The sequence below is a fragment of the Schistocerca serialis genome, chromosome 1 (assembly GCF_023864345.2).
Source record: "Schistocerca serialis cubense isolate TAMUIC-IGC-003099 chromosome 1, iqSchSeri2.2, whole genome shotgun sequence".
Classification (NCBI taxonomy): Eukaryota; Metazoa; Arthropoda; class Insecta; order Orthoptera; family Acrididae; genus Schistocerca; species Schistocerca serialis.
In genome coordinates, this window is record NC_064638.1 from 1,032,939,739 (window position 1) to 1,032,957,376 (window position 17,638).

At 36.7% G+C, this 17,638-nt stretch overlaps 1 protein-coding gene across 1 annotated transcript in view; it reads right to left on the reverse strand.

Moving 5' to 3' along the window:
- LOC126414182 (suppressor of fused homolog) overlaps positions 1 to 17,638 on the reverse strand; it is a 144,290-nt gene that overhangs the window by 42,387 nt on the left and 84,265 nt on the right. Inside the window, exons 2-4 of the mRNA XM_050083325.1 lie at positions 11,649 to 11,741; positions 3,832 to 4,010; positions 1,605 to 1,833 (exon numbers count right to left, since the gene is read on the reverse strand). Of these exons, the coding sequence (XP_049939282.1) occupies positions 1,605 to 1,833; positions 3,832 to 4,010; positions 11,649 to 11,741 (501 nt within the window). The remainder of the gene's footprint in view (positions 1 to 1,604; positions 1,834 to 3,831; positions 4,011 to 11,648; positions 11,742 to 17,638) is intronic.

Here is a 17,638-nt window from a genome sequence, read left to right on the forward strand (position 1 = left end):
ATGTAACGCTTTTCAAACCACCATTCACAATATTTTCCCGCGACCTGTTACAAATAGGTTCGTTTCAGCAGTTGCAAAAGAGCGCCGGATAACAGGCATCGCTGCTCTTGCCCAGCTACGATGACACAGGAAGCCCATATGTTCATATGTGTAAAACATTAAAAGATCTTACATATGTCATAAAATAAACAAGATATCTTGGAGTACCAGTACTGTATTATCTCATGTTTGGTTCTTTATTATGGCATAATGCCATACGTGCACTTGAAATGCAGTGAACAGTTGAAACTAGCCAATACTGTGAAATTAAACACTTTGTTTCAAATAAATTGACTGCGTCAGCAGAAAAGATTAATCTTAAGCCAAATCTCTTTAACAAACCGGCAAAAATAACTTCACTATTCTGTAAGGCGATTAATGCTTGACTGTCAGAAAGGTGGAAATAAAATTTGAAACTAATAACATATTTTAGCCTTCCATTATTATGAAAAAGTATTTTAATTCATTTGATAGCTCCCGGCCACAAAGAGCTGTTTTGTTATCATTTAACGTGAGAGCAATAAACAAAGAGGAAACAACAAAATCACTGAACGTAAACACAGGTCACGTGGAGACTACCCACCTCCCCACTACAACTCAGACTGCTCTGTGCATCAGCCCCAGATTTACTATATTTCCAAACCGGGGCAATAATAATTAGTGTCGCCCAGCCACACTACTGTAACCAGAAGCGGGAGAAGGTACTACTCATCGCGACTCAACTGCGCATGCTCAAGAGCCCGCCCGCAACGGGTCAAACGAATCTAATTTAAACAGTTGTCACATCAGCTCATCGGACACAATTTGTTGTTATAAAGCATTGCATAGTCTTCCTAAAGCCTTTGACACACTTTGATGTTGGCAGGCGCTTGTATGAGCACTGTTTTTTTGTTGTATACGGTGCATTTCCTTTGCAATTTAAGTCCCCCCCCCCTCTCGTTCATGTTTTGTTGCTGCAGTATTATTCTGCAGTGGCGAGATGCAGTAATATCCTTAGTTAGAGTATTGGTTCTTACCAGTCAAAATCACAAAACTTTAACTGAAAACTAAAACACTGAAAAATTCCCAGAATTCTAAAAAATTCCTGAGCCCGGTTTTCTCCCGGATCTTCCGGTTGTCCCGAGTCGTATACACCCTGCCTTCATCAAACGAGATGCAGATAAAAGGGTGAAGTATATTTCATTTTCTGTAAAGCCTCAGGCCAGTGCTTTTAGTGAGTCTTGTGTTGACTGTCTTGAGAGAAGTAACCAGAATAACCATAAAATACTAAAAACTCTTCTGGAACAACCAGACAACATAGACAAAAAAGGGCCAGATTTATTTATTTTTCAATATCTTCCACTTGGACCTGAAAAATATTGGACAACTGACAAGACTAAGAACTTTGTCCTCATGAGAAATTGTAAGTGTCTAGCAAATTTATAGTAAACACAAAGTGTCAAAAAATTACCATTTAGTTGATTAGCAATGCATGTACTTTGATGAACACATCAGGTTAATGATGAAATGCACAAAAGAAAACTCTTACATAGGTAGGCAAACAAATTTGGTATAGATTTTATTACCCTGGTAACCTCTTCAGTATGTCAAGAACTCCAGGCCCATTCCACTGTTGTGCTGCCTGCAATTCTTCAGCTGTTACACCAACAATCTGCACGAAGTTAACAGATCCATAGGGAGTGCGTATGGAACCCAACTGAGGATCCTGTGTCATCAGCATATGCTGTATACGCGATTCACTGCCATCAAGTGCACAGTGCCAGGAAACATGGTCACCAGCACAAAGAACATTATCTACAGATAAAGAGAGAATTATTTTTTTTTATTTTAAAATAAAATTAAAAGTTTGAAATGCAGATAGTTATTTAATGAGTTCATTGAGTAAAATCAAATCACAAATGAACAACAAAATGTTTGTAGAACATAAGGGGATATTATAATTTTATTCAAAGTAAAAGGTAAGAATATGTTACAGGTGACACATACAATGAAACCGCTCAATTAAAACAAGATACATGAAATTCCCTATATATAAGGTTTGCTGGCAATGTAAAACTAAAATTATCACTACAAGAGGAAAAAATTGTTACAGTGTGATACAATCAGCATGCCACTGTTAACCCATAAAAACTCCACCTCTTCATTTGTTTTAAAATTATTTCCCTCTTATTTCTTACATATTAAGGATCAAATACCAAGTACAAAATTAGTACTAATAAAATATATGATTAGCTTGACTTCAGTTAATGTGCAAGAGAGGGGGATGGAAGAAAATACCATGTGATTCAAAAAGAAAGAATAGATTGCAACTGTTTGTTGCAGACAAGACTACAAAAGGTAGAAAACTTGTGCATGTCACTGGATAGAGGAAGGCTCAAAGTTTCAACACAGCTACACTGTTATTTGTTTGTAGCAACACAGCAACTAATTCACAAGAAAAAACATTTTGCTTGTTGGACAACAAGATCTTGTTCATTTCTTTTGGCCTCCCAGTCCACAAGACCTCACATCTTTTTTTCTGTGGATTACATAAAAGACAGAGTCTGTGTCGCACCTATGGCAGCTGCTCTTCAAGAGCTGAGAAATTGAACTGCTGAAGCTGTTGATTCAATAAACAGGGACATATTGATTCATGTCTGAAATGAAATGGACTACTGTTTCCATCTTTCTTGAGTACGACATGGTGCTCACAATGACTGTATGGTATAGTGTCTGTGTGAACATAAAACACCGAACCTTCCTCCGTCCAGTGACATTTACAATATGTTTGTATCTTTCACAGTTTCTCTGTAGTAAATAACTGAAATCTATTCTTTCTTTTATAATCACCCAGTGTATAGCCCGCAAAAATTATTATACTCTCTTTGGAGAAATTCCACAATAACTTGGTACAAAACTGATTCTCTTGTCTGTGTAGATTGCTTTAAAATTTTTTAATGGCCAATTTTGGTTCACCTAAACAATCCTCACATCTGATCCTATTGGTTGCAATAGTAAAGTTATCAGCAAAATATTCATGCTACATCAAAGGATAAAACAGTATTATACTGCGCTGTAGCACGTAAACTTATCAAAGCTGATCACAATTCACAATATTCTCCTAGTTTCAAAAGACAATTGCATAATTTGAAAATTAAATACCCACATATTTCATTCCAGTTTCCCTATTACCAGTCATATAAATGTCTTCTTACGAAACAGTGGTTTTTATTGATTTTTATTTCCACAAAACTTATTTCCATAAAAAATATTCTTAATCATTTCCTGTTCTGTGACAAATGTACATCAATGGTAAAAGTTTCTGCAATGATGGCATGTACCAAGGTCTCTCATCATAGTGCTTACTTATTTTCCCAATTACACTACTGACTACTGACACTTATTTGCCAACACTGCAAATCTGTATTTAAAAATAAAAAAATTCATCCTGCCTTCCAATTGGCATTACTAACATCCAACAAGTAATGAAATATAGTATTGAGCAATCATATGAAAACTACAAAGAATGTCAAGTTCACCTGCATCAGACAAGTACATTATGTGCCTTCCTTAACCTAGGGTACCTGGTGATTTTAACTCTGTGACATAGAAAAAGTTTTGAAAATGCTGTCAACTCTCATTTCACTTTTCAGCAAAGAAAATGATATTCACATAAGCTAAGAATTCACAAGTATTGATTCTTGTGAGAAACTATTCTGTCCCATGAAGCACCATTCCTTACAAAATACCAAGAGGAGAAATATACTAAAATAATAAATCAATACTAAGATTGTAGAAACAACTACTACATACCTGACTGGAACACGTATTTTGCAAGTGACTGCATTACTGTTGCTGGCCAAGTTGGTGGTGCTGTTTCACCTGGTTCACGCTTCAATCGGAATGTCAACTCAAAACCAAAACCACTAGGTGATTCAGGACCAGTAATATCGTGCACTCTGCCATCACCATGAAGATCTGACAGGCCAAAGCTGTTGGTAGATAGAAATTTAAGTTTTTTGCCTTTAAACATATGGCATTCAAAGAACCACAACACTAAAATAACATAGTTATAAACCAACAAACGACACCTTTAGAATATGAACATGAAGAAGAAGAAGAAAACAAAAGCAGCTAATGACATTAATGAAACAAAAAAAGTGTAAGAAACATAGCAGTATTCAGTCAAAGAGAGAGAGAGAGAGGGGGGGGGGGGGGTCGTCCTGTATTTCCCAGTTAAAAATACACCTTTCCCAGGTGAAAATACACTATACCACTGGGGAATGTCCATGTTAGGTGACTTTATAGTTTCCCTTGGTGCAGTAAAACTTATCAATTTTTTGAATGGTGCAGGGTTTTATACAGCAGCACAAAACTTCCCACCCTTCAGGAAGCAAAATACTGCAAACAACAACCGTTTTGAAAACATCTTTCATGAGCGGCAACATTTACTCTGCATATTTTTGTATTATGAAAGTATAAACAGGAATTCCACCAACTACAGCAACAGGAATTCTGTCAAATGCTACAGAAATCTTGTGACACACTTTTGTCAGCCAATTATGGCTTGTGTCAGCTGATCTTGCCAGCCAATGACGGCAGATATTCAGAGCATAGGACAAGTATGTAGTTAGCCAATAGCAACATCTCTGTTAAGTAACGCGAACACACAAATAGGAAAATTCAATAGTTTAAATTAATACACATACAGCATAGCTACAAGAAAACCTAAGCTTTAACATATAAAACTGGTCAGCAAAAGCTTTTGCTGTTTTAATCTGAGGGTTTGGCTAGACAGGGTCCTAAAAGCACAGCTTAAATTGCAGCAAATGAATATTTCTCACAAGCAAAAATATAAATTTCACTGCTATGCACTGAATATTTTGTGGACTACCTGGATGTTCTGTCAAGCATTTTGACTTTTCCATAGAACAGCCAATTATGTGAGAGACTGCTCAAGAACTCATCTCACACTTTTTTGAGGCTAATTATACTTTTTGCCATCATTATTGCATAATTTGTAATCTATGAAATTACTAAAATAAACATAAGAAATTAGCCTTGAAAATTGGTCTTTCTTGCCATGTTTAACACTTTAAGATATACTAAAACACAAATGGCCTATACAATTTTAAATAATGGCATAAATGGCTGGTCTTCTGCACCCAATATTTTTCTAAGTGGTACTCATTGTTAAGTTCCGAATGTGTGTGTAATGCTCTGTGATTTGAAAAATTCATCACACATTCTCTCACGTAACATAATTCATCTTGAGTAAAAGGAAATTTGCTTTGCAAGCAACACTTCACAAACCACCATTCGCAATATTTTCCTGTGACCTGTTAGAAATGTAAACAGATGTGACATTATCCTCACTAAAATGAGGCCCATGAGAAATACGCGTCAAAAAGTTTTGCACTGTCTTTGAAAAATTTGCTGTTGGCAGACATTTGAGTGTGGTGATATTCTCTCGTTTATTGCTGAAGTATTATTGAGCAGTAGTACATTAAAGTAAAATTTTTTGTTGGAGTATCAGTTCTTAACAGTAGAACTTACCAAAATTTAACTGCAAACTAAACCAATGAAAAATTCCCTGCATTCTACAAAAATTCCCTGCATTCTACAAAAATTCCCAGGTTTTTTTTTCCAGATTTCTCCTGGATGAAAAAATTCCAATGGTTTTCGTAGATTTCCCGGTTGTCATAGGGCATACACACCACATTCAGTATTTTGTTACTAATTACAAGAAAACAAGACACTGGTCAGTAATTATCATCAGAAGGCAAAATTTTAAGTGCTGACAACAGTCACTCATAAAATTATTAAGAAACTGTCCTAACTTAGGAACTATTAGTTCATTTTTCAGGGGAAAGTAAGTTAGATTGTAGAAGATTGGAAAGGAGGAGCAGACATCTCCTTCCCCACAGACTCCAAAACTGAGGATTCCCGGCTCTGACAACAATGGGAGACAAGACATAAAATGTAATCTGTCAACGGATACAATATCAGTTACATATTTATATTTCACTAGTGTAATGCAATCCATAAAATGCAGCCGCTCTCTGATACTTTTCTCAGTTTCTCTCTTATTCCACAATATACTCTGAACAGGATCAGAAGGACCAATGGTACCAACTGACTGCCACGTCAACCTCAGCTGACAGGCATCACCAGACGCGGATATGGAGAAGTATGCGGTCAGTACATAGCCCTCCTGGTCATTTCAGCTCTCCCGGCTATTGCCAGTTTTTGTGACTGGAGTTGCTATGTCTCAATCATGCAGCTCTTCAATTGGCCTCACAAGGGCTGAGTGCACTTGCTTGCCAACAGCCCTTGGCAGTCCCCACTCCACGTGCTATCCAAATCTGACACGGGTCAACTTTGGTGATCTGACAGGAACTGATGTTACTCGTGTGGCAAAGCTGTTGGCCCTTACTTCACAATAACTTTCAAATAGTGGAAACAAAAGTATGACAAAGAACATTTATGAAAAAATTAATTTTAATTAAAAAAATCTATAGCACCTGTTCAACATGACAGTTACAAAATAAAGTCTGATGAAGACAGTGCATTACAGCTTATGTCCCCCTTTTGAATATGGCACAAGTAAGGAGCTTCAGGAGGGCCTCAACCATATATTCTCATGTAAGGTAAATGAAGTGGTATGAGATGTGGGCTTGTGAAGTATTCAACTGGTCCATACGCCAAACTATGTGTGTGTGTGTGTGTGTGGGGGGGGGGGGGCCGAATTCTTTATTGCTGCACTAAAAGAATGTACAATGTGCCACAAACAATTAACATCTACATACACTCGCAAACCATTTTAAATTGCATGGCAGATGGTACATAGCTTGGTACTCCATGTTGCAGTTTCTTCCCATTCCAATCACATAAGGACAGAAAGAAAAATGACTTCACTTAATACTGGTTTCCAAAAATATTGGTTTCCAAAACGTTTTAAGTAGGCTATCATGGGATAATTAACATCTCTCTACAAAGCTAAATCAGGTTTTTCAACATTTCAATGAGAATCAAACAAATTCATGCCACCCTTGTTTTTGCATGTTCAACAGCCCCAGTTAGTTCTGCAATGCAACTATCTAACATAGGACGCAAAATTCTTGGTATAACCATTTTATTCATCTCCAGTTACATTTAACTCTTCATTGGACTCCCTGTGATACAGTGACTTCCATTACATCGCATTGCCCTGCCTGAAAGCTATAAAGAAAACATTTTGCAGAATCACTGTAAGCAGTTCTCACATCACTGTAAACAGTTCCCTTTTTTTTCCAGTGTAAGCTGCACATCATGTACAGTATAACCACAGTAATCTGGCACTTTGTAATCCAGCACACGCATCAGTGCAGCACACATCAGTAATTTAGAGAGGTGACTGTTGGTGTGATTTAGCAAGTGCACAAAAATGAGACTGATGAAGAAGAAATACCCAAAACCCTTATCTATTGGGCTGAGACTTCAGATGCCTTAGACACTGTTGTGAAATTTGCTGAGGGTAGTCAACAATACAGTGCTTCTGAAGTTATGAATTCACACACCATACAAAATAATTTTTGTAAAAAAAGAGCTCAATCCAAGAAACAGGACAGCCTTTATGCAAGGTTTCAAAAGGCTCAGAAGAAAATTTTAAGTAACTGTCTGACATACTTCACACCTTCGACAAATACATCTAAAGACAGTGATTCCAACTGAACTGTGCCAAAGTCTTGGTAACAATTTTTATTAATTAGCTCTTCATTGATCCTTTCCAATTAATGGAATTTATTTTGTTTTGTTACATGCACATAAATGTTATTTACGTATACTAAAGTACTTTAAAACTTTGAGCCTTAAAGTGGTTTAATACAGCAGTACAATATTTGAGTTTTATTCAGTTCTGTTTTTAAAGAAAGTGACACATACTATTCATCTATGTTTACATCTACATGATTACTCTTCATTTAATGGTTACATGACCAGCAGAGGATTCATCAAATGTCTTTTAAGCTTCTTCTCGGCTCTAATTTCTCTTATTTTATTATGACGATCATTTCTTCCTATGTAGGCGGGTGCCAAGAAAATATTTTCACACTCTGAGGACAACGTTGGTGATTTAAACTTTGAAGGTCCTGCCAGAGTGAAAATGCCTTTCTTTTAATGACTGGCAACCCAATTGATGTATCGTATCCTTGGCCCTTTCTCTATTTTGTGATAATACAAAATGGCCTGACCTTTTTTTGAACATCCTATCTGATGTGGATCCCACACTGCACAGCAATACTCCAGAAGAGGGTGGACAAGACAGTGTAAGCAGCCTATTTAGTACACCTGTTACAGATTGTAAGTGTTCTGCTAATAAATTGCAGTCTTTGGTTTGCTTTCCCCACAACATGATTTATGTGATTGTCCCATTTTAAATTACTTGTAACTGTAATCCCAAAGTATTTGAATGAGTTTCCAGCCTTTGGTTTTACGTTATTTATTGTGTAACTGAAATTTAGTGGATTCTTTTTTGTGCTCATGTGAATGACTTTTCATGATTTAGAGTCAATTGCTACTTTTTGCACCATACAGATATTTAGTCAATTGCTACTTTTTGCACCATACAGATATTTAGTCTAAATCATTTTACAATTCGTTTCAATGATCCAATGACTTCACATGGTGGTAAATGACAGAATCATCTACAAACAATCTAGGAGCACTGCTCAGATTGTTTCCTAAATTATTTATGCAGATCAAGCATGCCAGAGGCCCAATAACACTTCCTCGGGGAATGCCAGATATTACTTTCCATCAGTTATTTAGTACTCTGATCTTTCTGACAGGAAATCACAAATCCTGTTACAAAGCTGAAATGATACTCCATAGGCATGCAGTTTAAATAGAAGTCGCTTGTAAGGAACAGTGTCGAAAGCCTTCTGAAATCTAAAAATATGGACTCAATTTGACACCCCTGTCAATAGCACTAATTACTTCGTGAGAATGAAGAGGTACTTGTGTTTGGCAAGAATGATATTTTCTGAATCCGTGTTGGTTATTTGTCAACAAATCATTTTCTCTGAGGTGATTCGTAACATTCAAGCACAGTATGTATCCCAAAAAACCTACCGCAAATTGATGTCAGTGATATGGACCTGTAATTCATTGGATTACTCCAGTTTCCTTTTTTGGGTATCCACAAGTGAGTGGTTGTATACGATTGCTACGTGTGGAGTTACTGTATCAGCACACTCAGTTACGTATACCATACTTAGAACATGCCTGGTATACAATCTGTACTGGAAAACTTGTTCCTCTTAAGTTTTTTTTAAGCTGCTTCGGTACACTGACGATATCTAATTCTAAGTTACTCATGCTGGCAGTTGTTCTTGATTTGAATTCTGGAGTACATACTTCTTCTTCTTCTTTTGTGAAGTAATAACCATGTTTTGTAACTCCTGCTTTAGTGGCACTGTCATCAATAACATCAATTTATTTTATATGGGAAACTCTCCTTTTTATTTATAAATAATAGTTACTTGTTCTCGTATGTTAGAACTATAGGTTTTGCTCGTATCCCCTTCACTAAAACATATTTTTAAACCTGGACTTCATGATATGGCATATTTGATAATCTGGCATCGATGGATCCATGAGTGTGCTGCATTATCAGAGCCCTACTGTAATACGATTTTGTTTTGCAGGTATGAAAATGACATTATTCAATCTTTTGGATTCTGATAAATTTACTGTAGTAACCAAAACCAACCGCAGGAACGCCTTGGGTTGTGGGGTCAGAGACCAATGACAACCGATAACGACCGACTGTGAGCGACACAACAAAGTAGAGAGAAAAAAACGGAGGCTTGTAGAAACCACAACACCAAACACCAACAGTAAATCCACTCGGAACCAGAGCCAGGCAAATGTCAACAACGAGCAACGACCCGGAAGCAGGTACCGCTGAGATAGAGACGCAATCCAGAGCGAGTACCAGACTGACTGGACTAGGGCAGAGCGGGTCCCTATATACGAAACTGGAGGGAGCGGCTATTGGCCGTGGTCTGCACGTAGTGTAGCAGTGGCGCCCTCGCTGCGCAAGAGCCGCTGTGCGGAAGAGCTGCCGCGGACGCAGAGTCCTCTATGGGCTGCCCATGTCCATTTGTTCTGGCGCGTGTTCGACTTATACGGTGGGAGGTACTAGATTTACATTTACAAAGAGGTACCTTTAGGGAATTTCTATGTAATGAGTTTCCTATGTAACATGATTTCTGTACTTATGGTAACTTGGTTTCATTTTCACTTTGAGTGCAGTACTTCTTAAATAGTGATTACAACAATATGTTTTACTCACATACACTGCACAATTCAATCATCCCAAACTTCCTACGGAAATCCACTCCCATTTAACTTGTTTTGGGGGGAAAATCTAACTCTGTAATCTTATTATAGCTTTTCATGCTTCCTACATGTTGACTGCTGCCTCATATGTCTCAAGGGAAGTTCTGTGTCATTAGTTTCCTATGTAACTTGATTTCTGTACTTAGGGTAGCTTGGTTTCATTATCACTTTGAGTAAAGTACTCACTAAATAGTGACAGACAGACTGGTCTGTTTTCTGTCAGCACGCCAAAGAGGTGACTTTCGTGAATATATTCAAACTCGAAAGAGCATTCTTTTATCTTTTATGTCAATTGAATGAAAGAGCCAGAGAATCTTGGATAGAGGAGATGTGGATGAATCAGACTGTTGGTTACACCACAAACTAAGGAACCCAAACTAATATAATTATATAGTGGTCATGAAGTTTGAAGGGTGATCACTCACTGGTATTATAACATGTAATTCTACTGCTGGAGTGCCCAAATAGTAGTTATTGCGTACATTTCTGAAAGTTGCACAGCTTGATGGTCCAGCCTGTACCTGTATTAAAAACACAAATCTATAATCCACTTCACATATTTTACATCTACTTTTCTCTTCACATGATAACGGTATTGTTTTTTCATGAATATGACCTACACCAACTAAGACGGGATGGAATATTAGCCAGTCACCATACATCATCTGTGATGTCTATGAACCTAAGAGACTGCATACTTTCAGGAAACACTAGTATGGTCAATATTTGAGTACTGCTCAAGTGTATGGGATTTGTACTAACAAGAGAAAGTGAGCATATGTATAGGAGGGCTGCGCAAATGGTTCACACGTTTGTTAGACCAGCGAGACCGTGTAACAGAAACCTTGAAAAATCTCAAATGACACACACTCTTGAAGAAAAGACACCGTACATTAACTAGACTGTGCTTAAAAACTTTCAAAGCAGAATTTATGAATATTCTCCAACCTTGTAGGTATCTATACAGCACACATAACATCATGTAAATAACAGCTAATACAGAGGTGAACGAGCAGTCACCATTCCCAAGCTACAACAGCGAATATAATGGAACGAACGTATAATATGCGCTACAATAAAAAGTATCCAGAATTATTTCACAATAGAATGTGTAATAATTGAGCATATGTTACATTTATGTCAAACTCAGTATCAACAGCCACTAACATCCAAATGAAAGTCTGTTGTTTTCAAGTCGATAAAATTGCCTGACTGTGGGAACCAGTTATTCACGACACGACACTTACCTGATATAATGCCAATGTGGAGGGATATTCTTTTCTGGGACACCAGGATTAGAATACATGCTTATATAATCCAGAGGATCAGGTCCACCTAGCCTGAAAACCAAAAAATAATTTTTCATGAATAATTAGAAAATGTTTACAACAAAATATTGTATTCTCCTGGTATCACATTTCCTATGACATTGCAAACTAGAGTTATGGGAAGAACACTAGGGTTGGCAAAGGTGAAAAAGCATGAGACTACGAGAAGATGTGCAGTGGACAAGATCATTGTTTTCATGACAATATAATGTGGAGTAGAAACATTACATTTTTGCACTGTCTGAAAAAGACTATGTAAGCAACTAATGGTTACAATTCACGACTAGCTGGTGATAGCAGCTGTCAATTTCTACCAAAGAAAAAGGAAAAGCAGAGTGAAGTGTTGGAAAGTGACATGCGCACTGAACTTTGAAAATTACAAATATCTGATTGGGAGGGGAAAAAAGGCATAAAAAACAAGCACAGTGAAATTTTGTTATGTATGTCATAGGTGGCCCAAAAATTGTGTGATGCATGGACAATGGATGCAACTGAGAATAAAAGCATAGAACATAACAGTAAAAACAAGGCAGTTTTGCAATATGTTATATATTTCCTTGGGGTCTTCATTTATATGCTAAAAAACGGAATCCCATCCTGACAGAATACGCATTTCAGAAACTTTTTAGTGCTACAAGGGGAGAAGCCACATCACTGAAAGAACATGTGGGGCCAAACACCTGCACAACAGAGCACAGAAACAGAATCCTTGAGGTTAAAAATAGAGAACAACATCAAATCAAACATTTAAGATTATTAGAATACAGGAAAAAGAATACATGTTGTGGCAAGCAAGGGAAATAAACGGTGGAGTATAAAAATGAGCAAGTTTCCAATCATTCTGAAAAACAAAATATCTGTTTTGTGTTCAGGATCTTAAAAATTTACTTACCGTTCTGTTTAAAATGCATGAAGAAGTTAAATGAGATCTGTAATGTTACACGCATATACAACCTGTAAACAATTTGTTTTGATTACTGATTAAAGACAGTAACAACAAACAACTAATGTCATCAAACACCATTGCTAGCTGAATGTTCTCTGTCTTGTTCCCTGTTTTACTTGATACTTCAGTTCTTCATTAGTGTTGTTCAACAAGAATAGTAAAATAATCATTAATGACGCCTATTACTGCCCCCCCCCCTCCCCTATCCTCCCCAACTAGGTACCACATGGCAATTTCACTTCCTTCTCATTTGCTTTTATTGTCTTGGGCTCTCCTTCATAGGAAAACTACTAGAGTGGACCAATCCTCATGGAGTTTGGCCAAAATGCAATAAAATAACATGGGAACGCAACGTAGAAATACAGGCCACACAGACTCAGCTTTCATTATATATTTATCAAAATATCCAATCAACAAATAATAAACAGTTAGAAGTTGAAGTCTACTCATCAGACAGCAGTATCAAGGTAGATGTAATTTGTTCCACAGAGCAGTGGCTCAAAAATAAAAACATGTCATTCTTCAACTTTCCAAATTATACAACTGGTAACAGTTTCTGCCAATGTAACAGCAAAAGGGAGGGAGGGGAAGTTGGCTGTCTAATACTTGTTAAGGAGGACACAGTATTTGGCACATGCAACAAACCTGAGCACCTACATATTGAGAAACATTTTGAGCACTGGGCTATAGCAATTAACCAGCCTACTGTGATGATAATCTGCATTTAGCCTTCTCCTGATGGCAACATATGACAGTTTCTGAACAGGTTTGAAAGAGTAACATATTTTTACAAATCCAAAGGTAAGGAGATCATATTGTTTGGTGATTTTAACGTAAATTTTGGTAACATTTTACACATCGTGAACAATGTCATTGTCCTGGTAGTAACTGTCAATAACCAAAACACAGGAAAAGATCCAACAAGAATAACAATGTAACTCAAGCAGTTTTGCAGAAGCAATATTCCTGGACCCAAATTCTCTCCTATTTATTAATATCCTGAGCTGGTCCAATGGACTCAGACCATCAGGGTATCTTGTTATGGCTTGTTTTACGACAAATAAAAGACAGGTCCTCTCCTATTTTCATCTACAGAAGGCAGATCAAAAACTTTAGCAATATCATCATGTTTAAAAATTTACTTCATTCTCATTCCTGGGATATCATTTACAAGGAAAATAATGAAGATAAGAAAACTTCACTATTCCTTGACATACTGGCTCATCATTTCGATGTGGCTTTTGCAGTAAACCACATCAAAGTACAAAATTCAGCCAGGAAAACAGATAATATTTGGCTCACAAAAGGTAGAAGAATATAAAGTAAGACCAAGAGGTCACTCTATGAGCAAAGTATAAAACAGATGATCCAAATTTCCACAGTTGTTTCAAACTGTACAAGAATATCCATACAATCAAACAACTAGCAAATAAAGCCTACGTAAATGACTGTAATATCAAATGTGGAGCCGTGCGAGATATTGAGAGAAAAACTTTACAAACTGATGTAAAATAGAAAACCTCAGAATCTCTTCAATACAATGGCCAATAATTATCAGATACCAAACATATTTTTGATACAATAAATAAACACTTTTTTGGAATTGCTATTGAGTCTTTCAGTTGGTCCCTCTCCAACAACATAATCTTGCCCCCCCCCCCCCCCCCCCCCAAGTGTAAAAGATCTAACAAATCACTTTTTCTAATACTTTGAATGAGCTTCCCCTACTTATTAAGAATATGAAAATTCCTCCTTGTTTGGCCTTGTGGTTTAGCTAGCTATCTAATACAATGGTTCGCTGACGAAATAGGACGACCACTTTGGAACATAATTAACTGCTTCTTGGGTAGTAGAATTTTTCCTCAACCACTGACAACTGTCCCACTTAACAAGGATGGGGACTAGCATGAGGTTAAAAAGTACCAACCTATATCCCTCCTTCCAACTGTGTCCAAAATAATAATAAATTATACATACTTGAGTAACATACTTTCTTGAAAAAACTCCCTACTAACAGCACAACAGTTTGGCTATAGTAAAAATAAATCCACCAATGAGGCTCCCATTTCATTTGCTGACAAGATAATACATGCACTTAATCAAAAATACTATGCTTCTGGCCTTTTCAGTGATCTGACAAAGGTGTTTGATCTAGCCAACCACCCACTGCTTCTAAGTAAACTGGATGCTTACACAGTATACGAGTTGTCTGTAGTGAATGTTTTCAGTCATAACTATCAAACAGTGGGCAGCTGGTAGAAATAACTACACATGACGGAAGAACAAACTGTTCAGTCACATCAGGAGTCCCATAGGTCCCAAACTTAGGCTCCCTCCTCTTCCATCGATTTATTATTAATGATCCCCCAGAACACCTACCCTCAACAAAACTTTGATTATTCACCTATGATACAAACTTCCTCTCTTGCAACATTTCTCCACAACTGATGAGAGCCAACATAGTTGACAGCTGTGAGAGGGATCCTACACTGGCTCTATGAAAACAACTTCTTACTTAACATGGAAAAAGCAGATGATATTTTGTTCATAAAAAGTCCCTACAACATGTATAGAATCATTAGCCATAGACAAGAAAGTTATCAAACAGATCAGTGAGACTAAATTTTTGGGGCTCTGAATAGACAACAAACTAACAAAGGAATATCCACAGAGAGAAACAAATGTGTAAACCGAGTAGCCTCTGCTATGACTTTTAGAGTTCTCAATCACAGATGTGACTTGACTCCATTAAAATTGTGTACTTTGCATTAGTCAACTCAAGTCATCTCATTTGGCATTCCTTTCTGGGGGTCAACATACAAGCAAATATTTGTTATACAGAAGCAAATTGTTGAGATCATGATTCGAGTACCACCACATACACCTAGCAAGCCAAACTTTAAAAACTGGGAGTATTACAAATCCTAAGCATATACATCTTAGAGAGTTGCATTTTAAATAGGGATCTCCATCTGTATAAAAAAAATAGTGACATACTTGATTATCACACATACAGTGATGGTAACACTCATCTGACACATCGGAGACTGAGTAAACGCCATGACAGTATGAGGGTCATAAGCAGCATACCTTGCTCAATTAAAAATAACAAAAAATCAAGGAGAATGCTACCAATATAATGTTCCAGTACTATTTTTATTCTGTTGCTGAATTTATGGAGACTAATGTATGTCACCTGTAACTAATTTTGTCCATCGGGTATTAACCATGAATGTGAAGGAGATTAAGTAATAATAATGCTCATGTTGACTTTGTATTTTAAAGTAGATTGCTGCTTAGGAACTACTGTAATGTAAATGTGTGTATATTCTGTCTTATAAGTGCATGTACATTTAGGAATCTATGTAACAAAAAGGTTTATGCTCTTTTAGCTATGTACTGCTATAACTTGTATCCCAGATCATTAACATGATTTTGTAGATAAGTAAATGAACTTTCCACCAATATTCTTCTATACTTTTATCCTAGCTCCCTTTTCTTTCTTCATACCTGCTCTCTTAGTGCTTCTGTCATAGAATTTTGTCTAAATTTAACACTAGTATTCTGAAAATATCTTTGTGTTGCTTCTTCTTCTGCTTTCATGATATACATTTTTAATTCTTTTTAAATTTCTTGGGTCCAGTTTGTTGCCAATTTATTTTTCAAAACATATTTAAAGAATTTTCTTTTTTGTCAGCCTATCGTCATTCACCTGTAAATGTCCAAAAAAATATCAAACTTCTTTTTCTTAGTATTTTCCTCATTATTTTTTTCTATGTTTTTGTATAGTTCATCATTGCTTTTCTATCTCCGTTCATCATTGCTTTTCTATCTCCAGACTTTCTCATTATTCTTTGCTCTAAAATTTCTAGTTTGTCTAATTTATAATCCAATACTAGATATTTATTAGTGCAGAGGCATTGTGGTCACTAGTGTGATATTATGCATTGTTTTTGTATTGCCTGCAAATTTTTGTGGTTCCATATAGCTCTTTCCATTCTGGATATTTTCATGACCCCTCTCTACTATGCTGGAAAAGTTATCTCCATAAGCACACCATTACAGTGTGGCTAATACCTGTATAGTACTTTTTTAGAGCTGACCATGATGTCTCCTTTGTTGATGCTGCTGAGTCTGTGTTGTCCATGTGGCTTCTCGTTGTCTAGGCAATAATTCCTTTGGTGCTCTGCGTCCAAGAAAAGGTGCGGGTTTTTTAATAATCACTGCACTAATGAAATCATGATGCAGTATTCCATGGTTTCTTTGTAACAAAAACACATATTTATTGCCAAAACTTGAGAAACAACTACACTCAACTGCAGCCAAAACTCAAGTGGCCGAAAACCTGTTGTAGACCAAAGATCACAGTCATAAGCTACTAAGAACATACAATTTTGATATCGATTATTGATTGCAACACCTAAACTAGTATTATATTAAGCAAATGCTTTTTAACACAATATTAGAGTATAATATAACAAAATGAGGTCTATTTGGCAGTTCCGTTACAGTATCATGTCACTTACTACTCTTAATTTGTTTTTCAATACAATCTCTCCATTTCATACACTTGTTCCATCAACAGAAATGGCTTTACAATTCACTCTGGGAATTTCACAACTGTAAAAGTTTCACACTGCGGCAATGGTGATGTGCATAAGGATGTTTGTATTTTGGGCCACAACTGTGATTGGTGTAAAACAAGAGAAAATTGAGGGCATATGCTGGATGGAATAACAATTTCACAGTTGGCTATCAAGACTGTTTGGGTTTTAGGTGCTGCACTATATGGCGGAACATAATCTTCAGGAATAATCTTTAAATCTTTAATTGCAGGTTTTAGTCCACTTGCTGTGCCTAGACAATCGTGATGGATGTACTTCACATGAGAACATGCCAAAAATTCTTTCGTTTACAAATACTTCCCAACAAACACTGCTTTGAAATTCCTAATGGAGTCCCT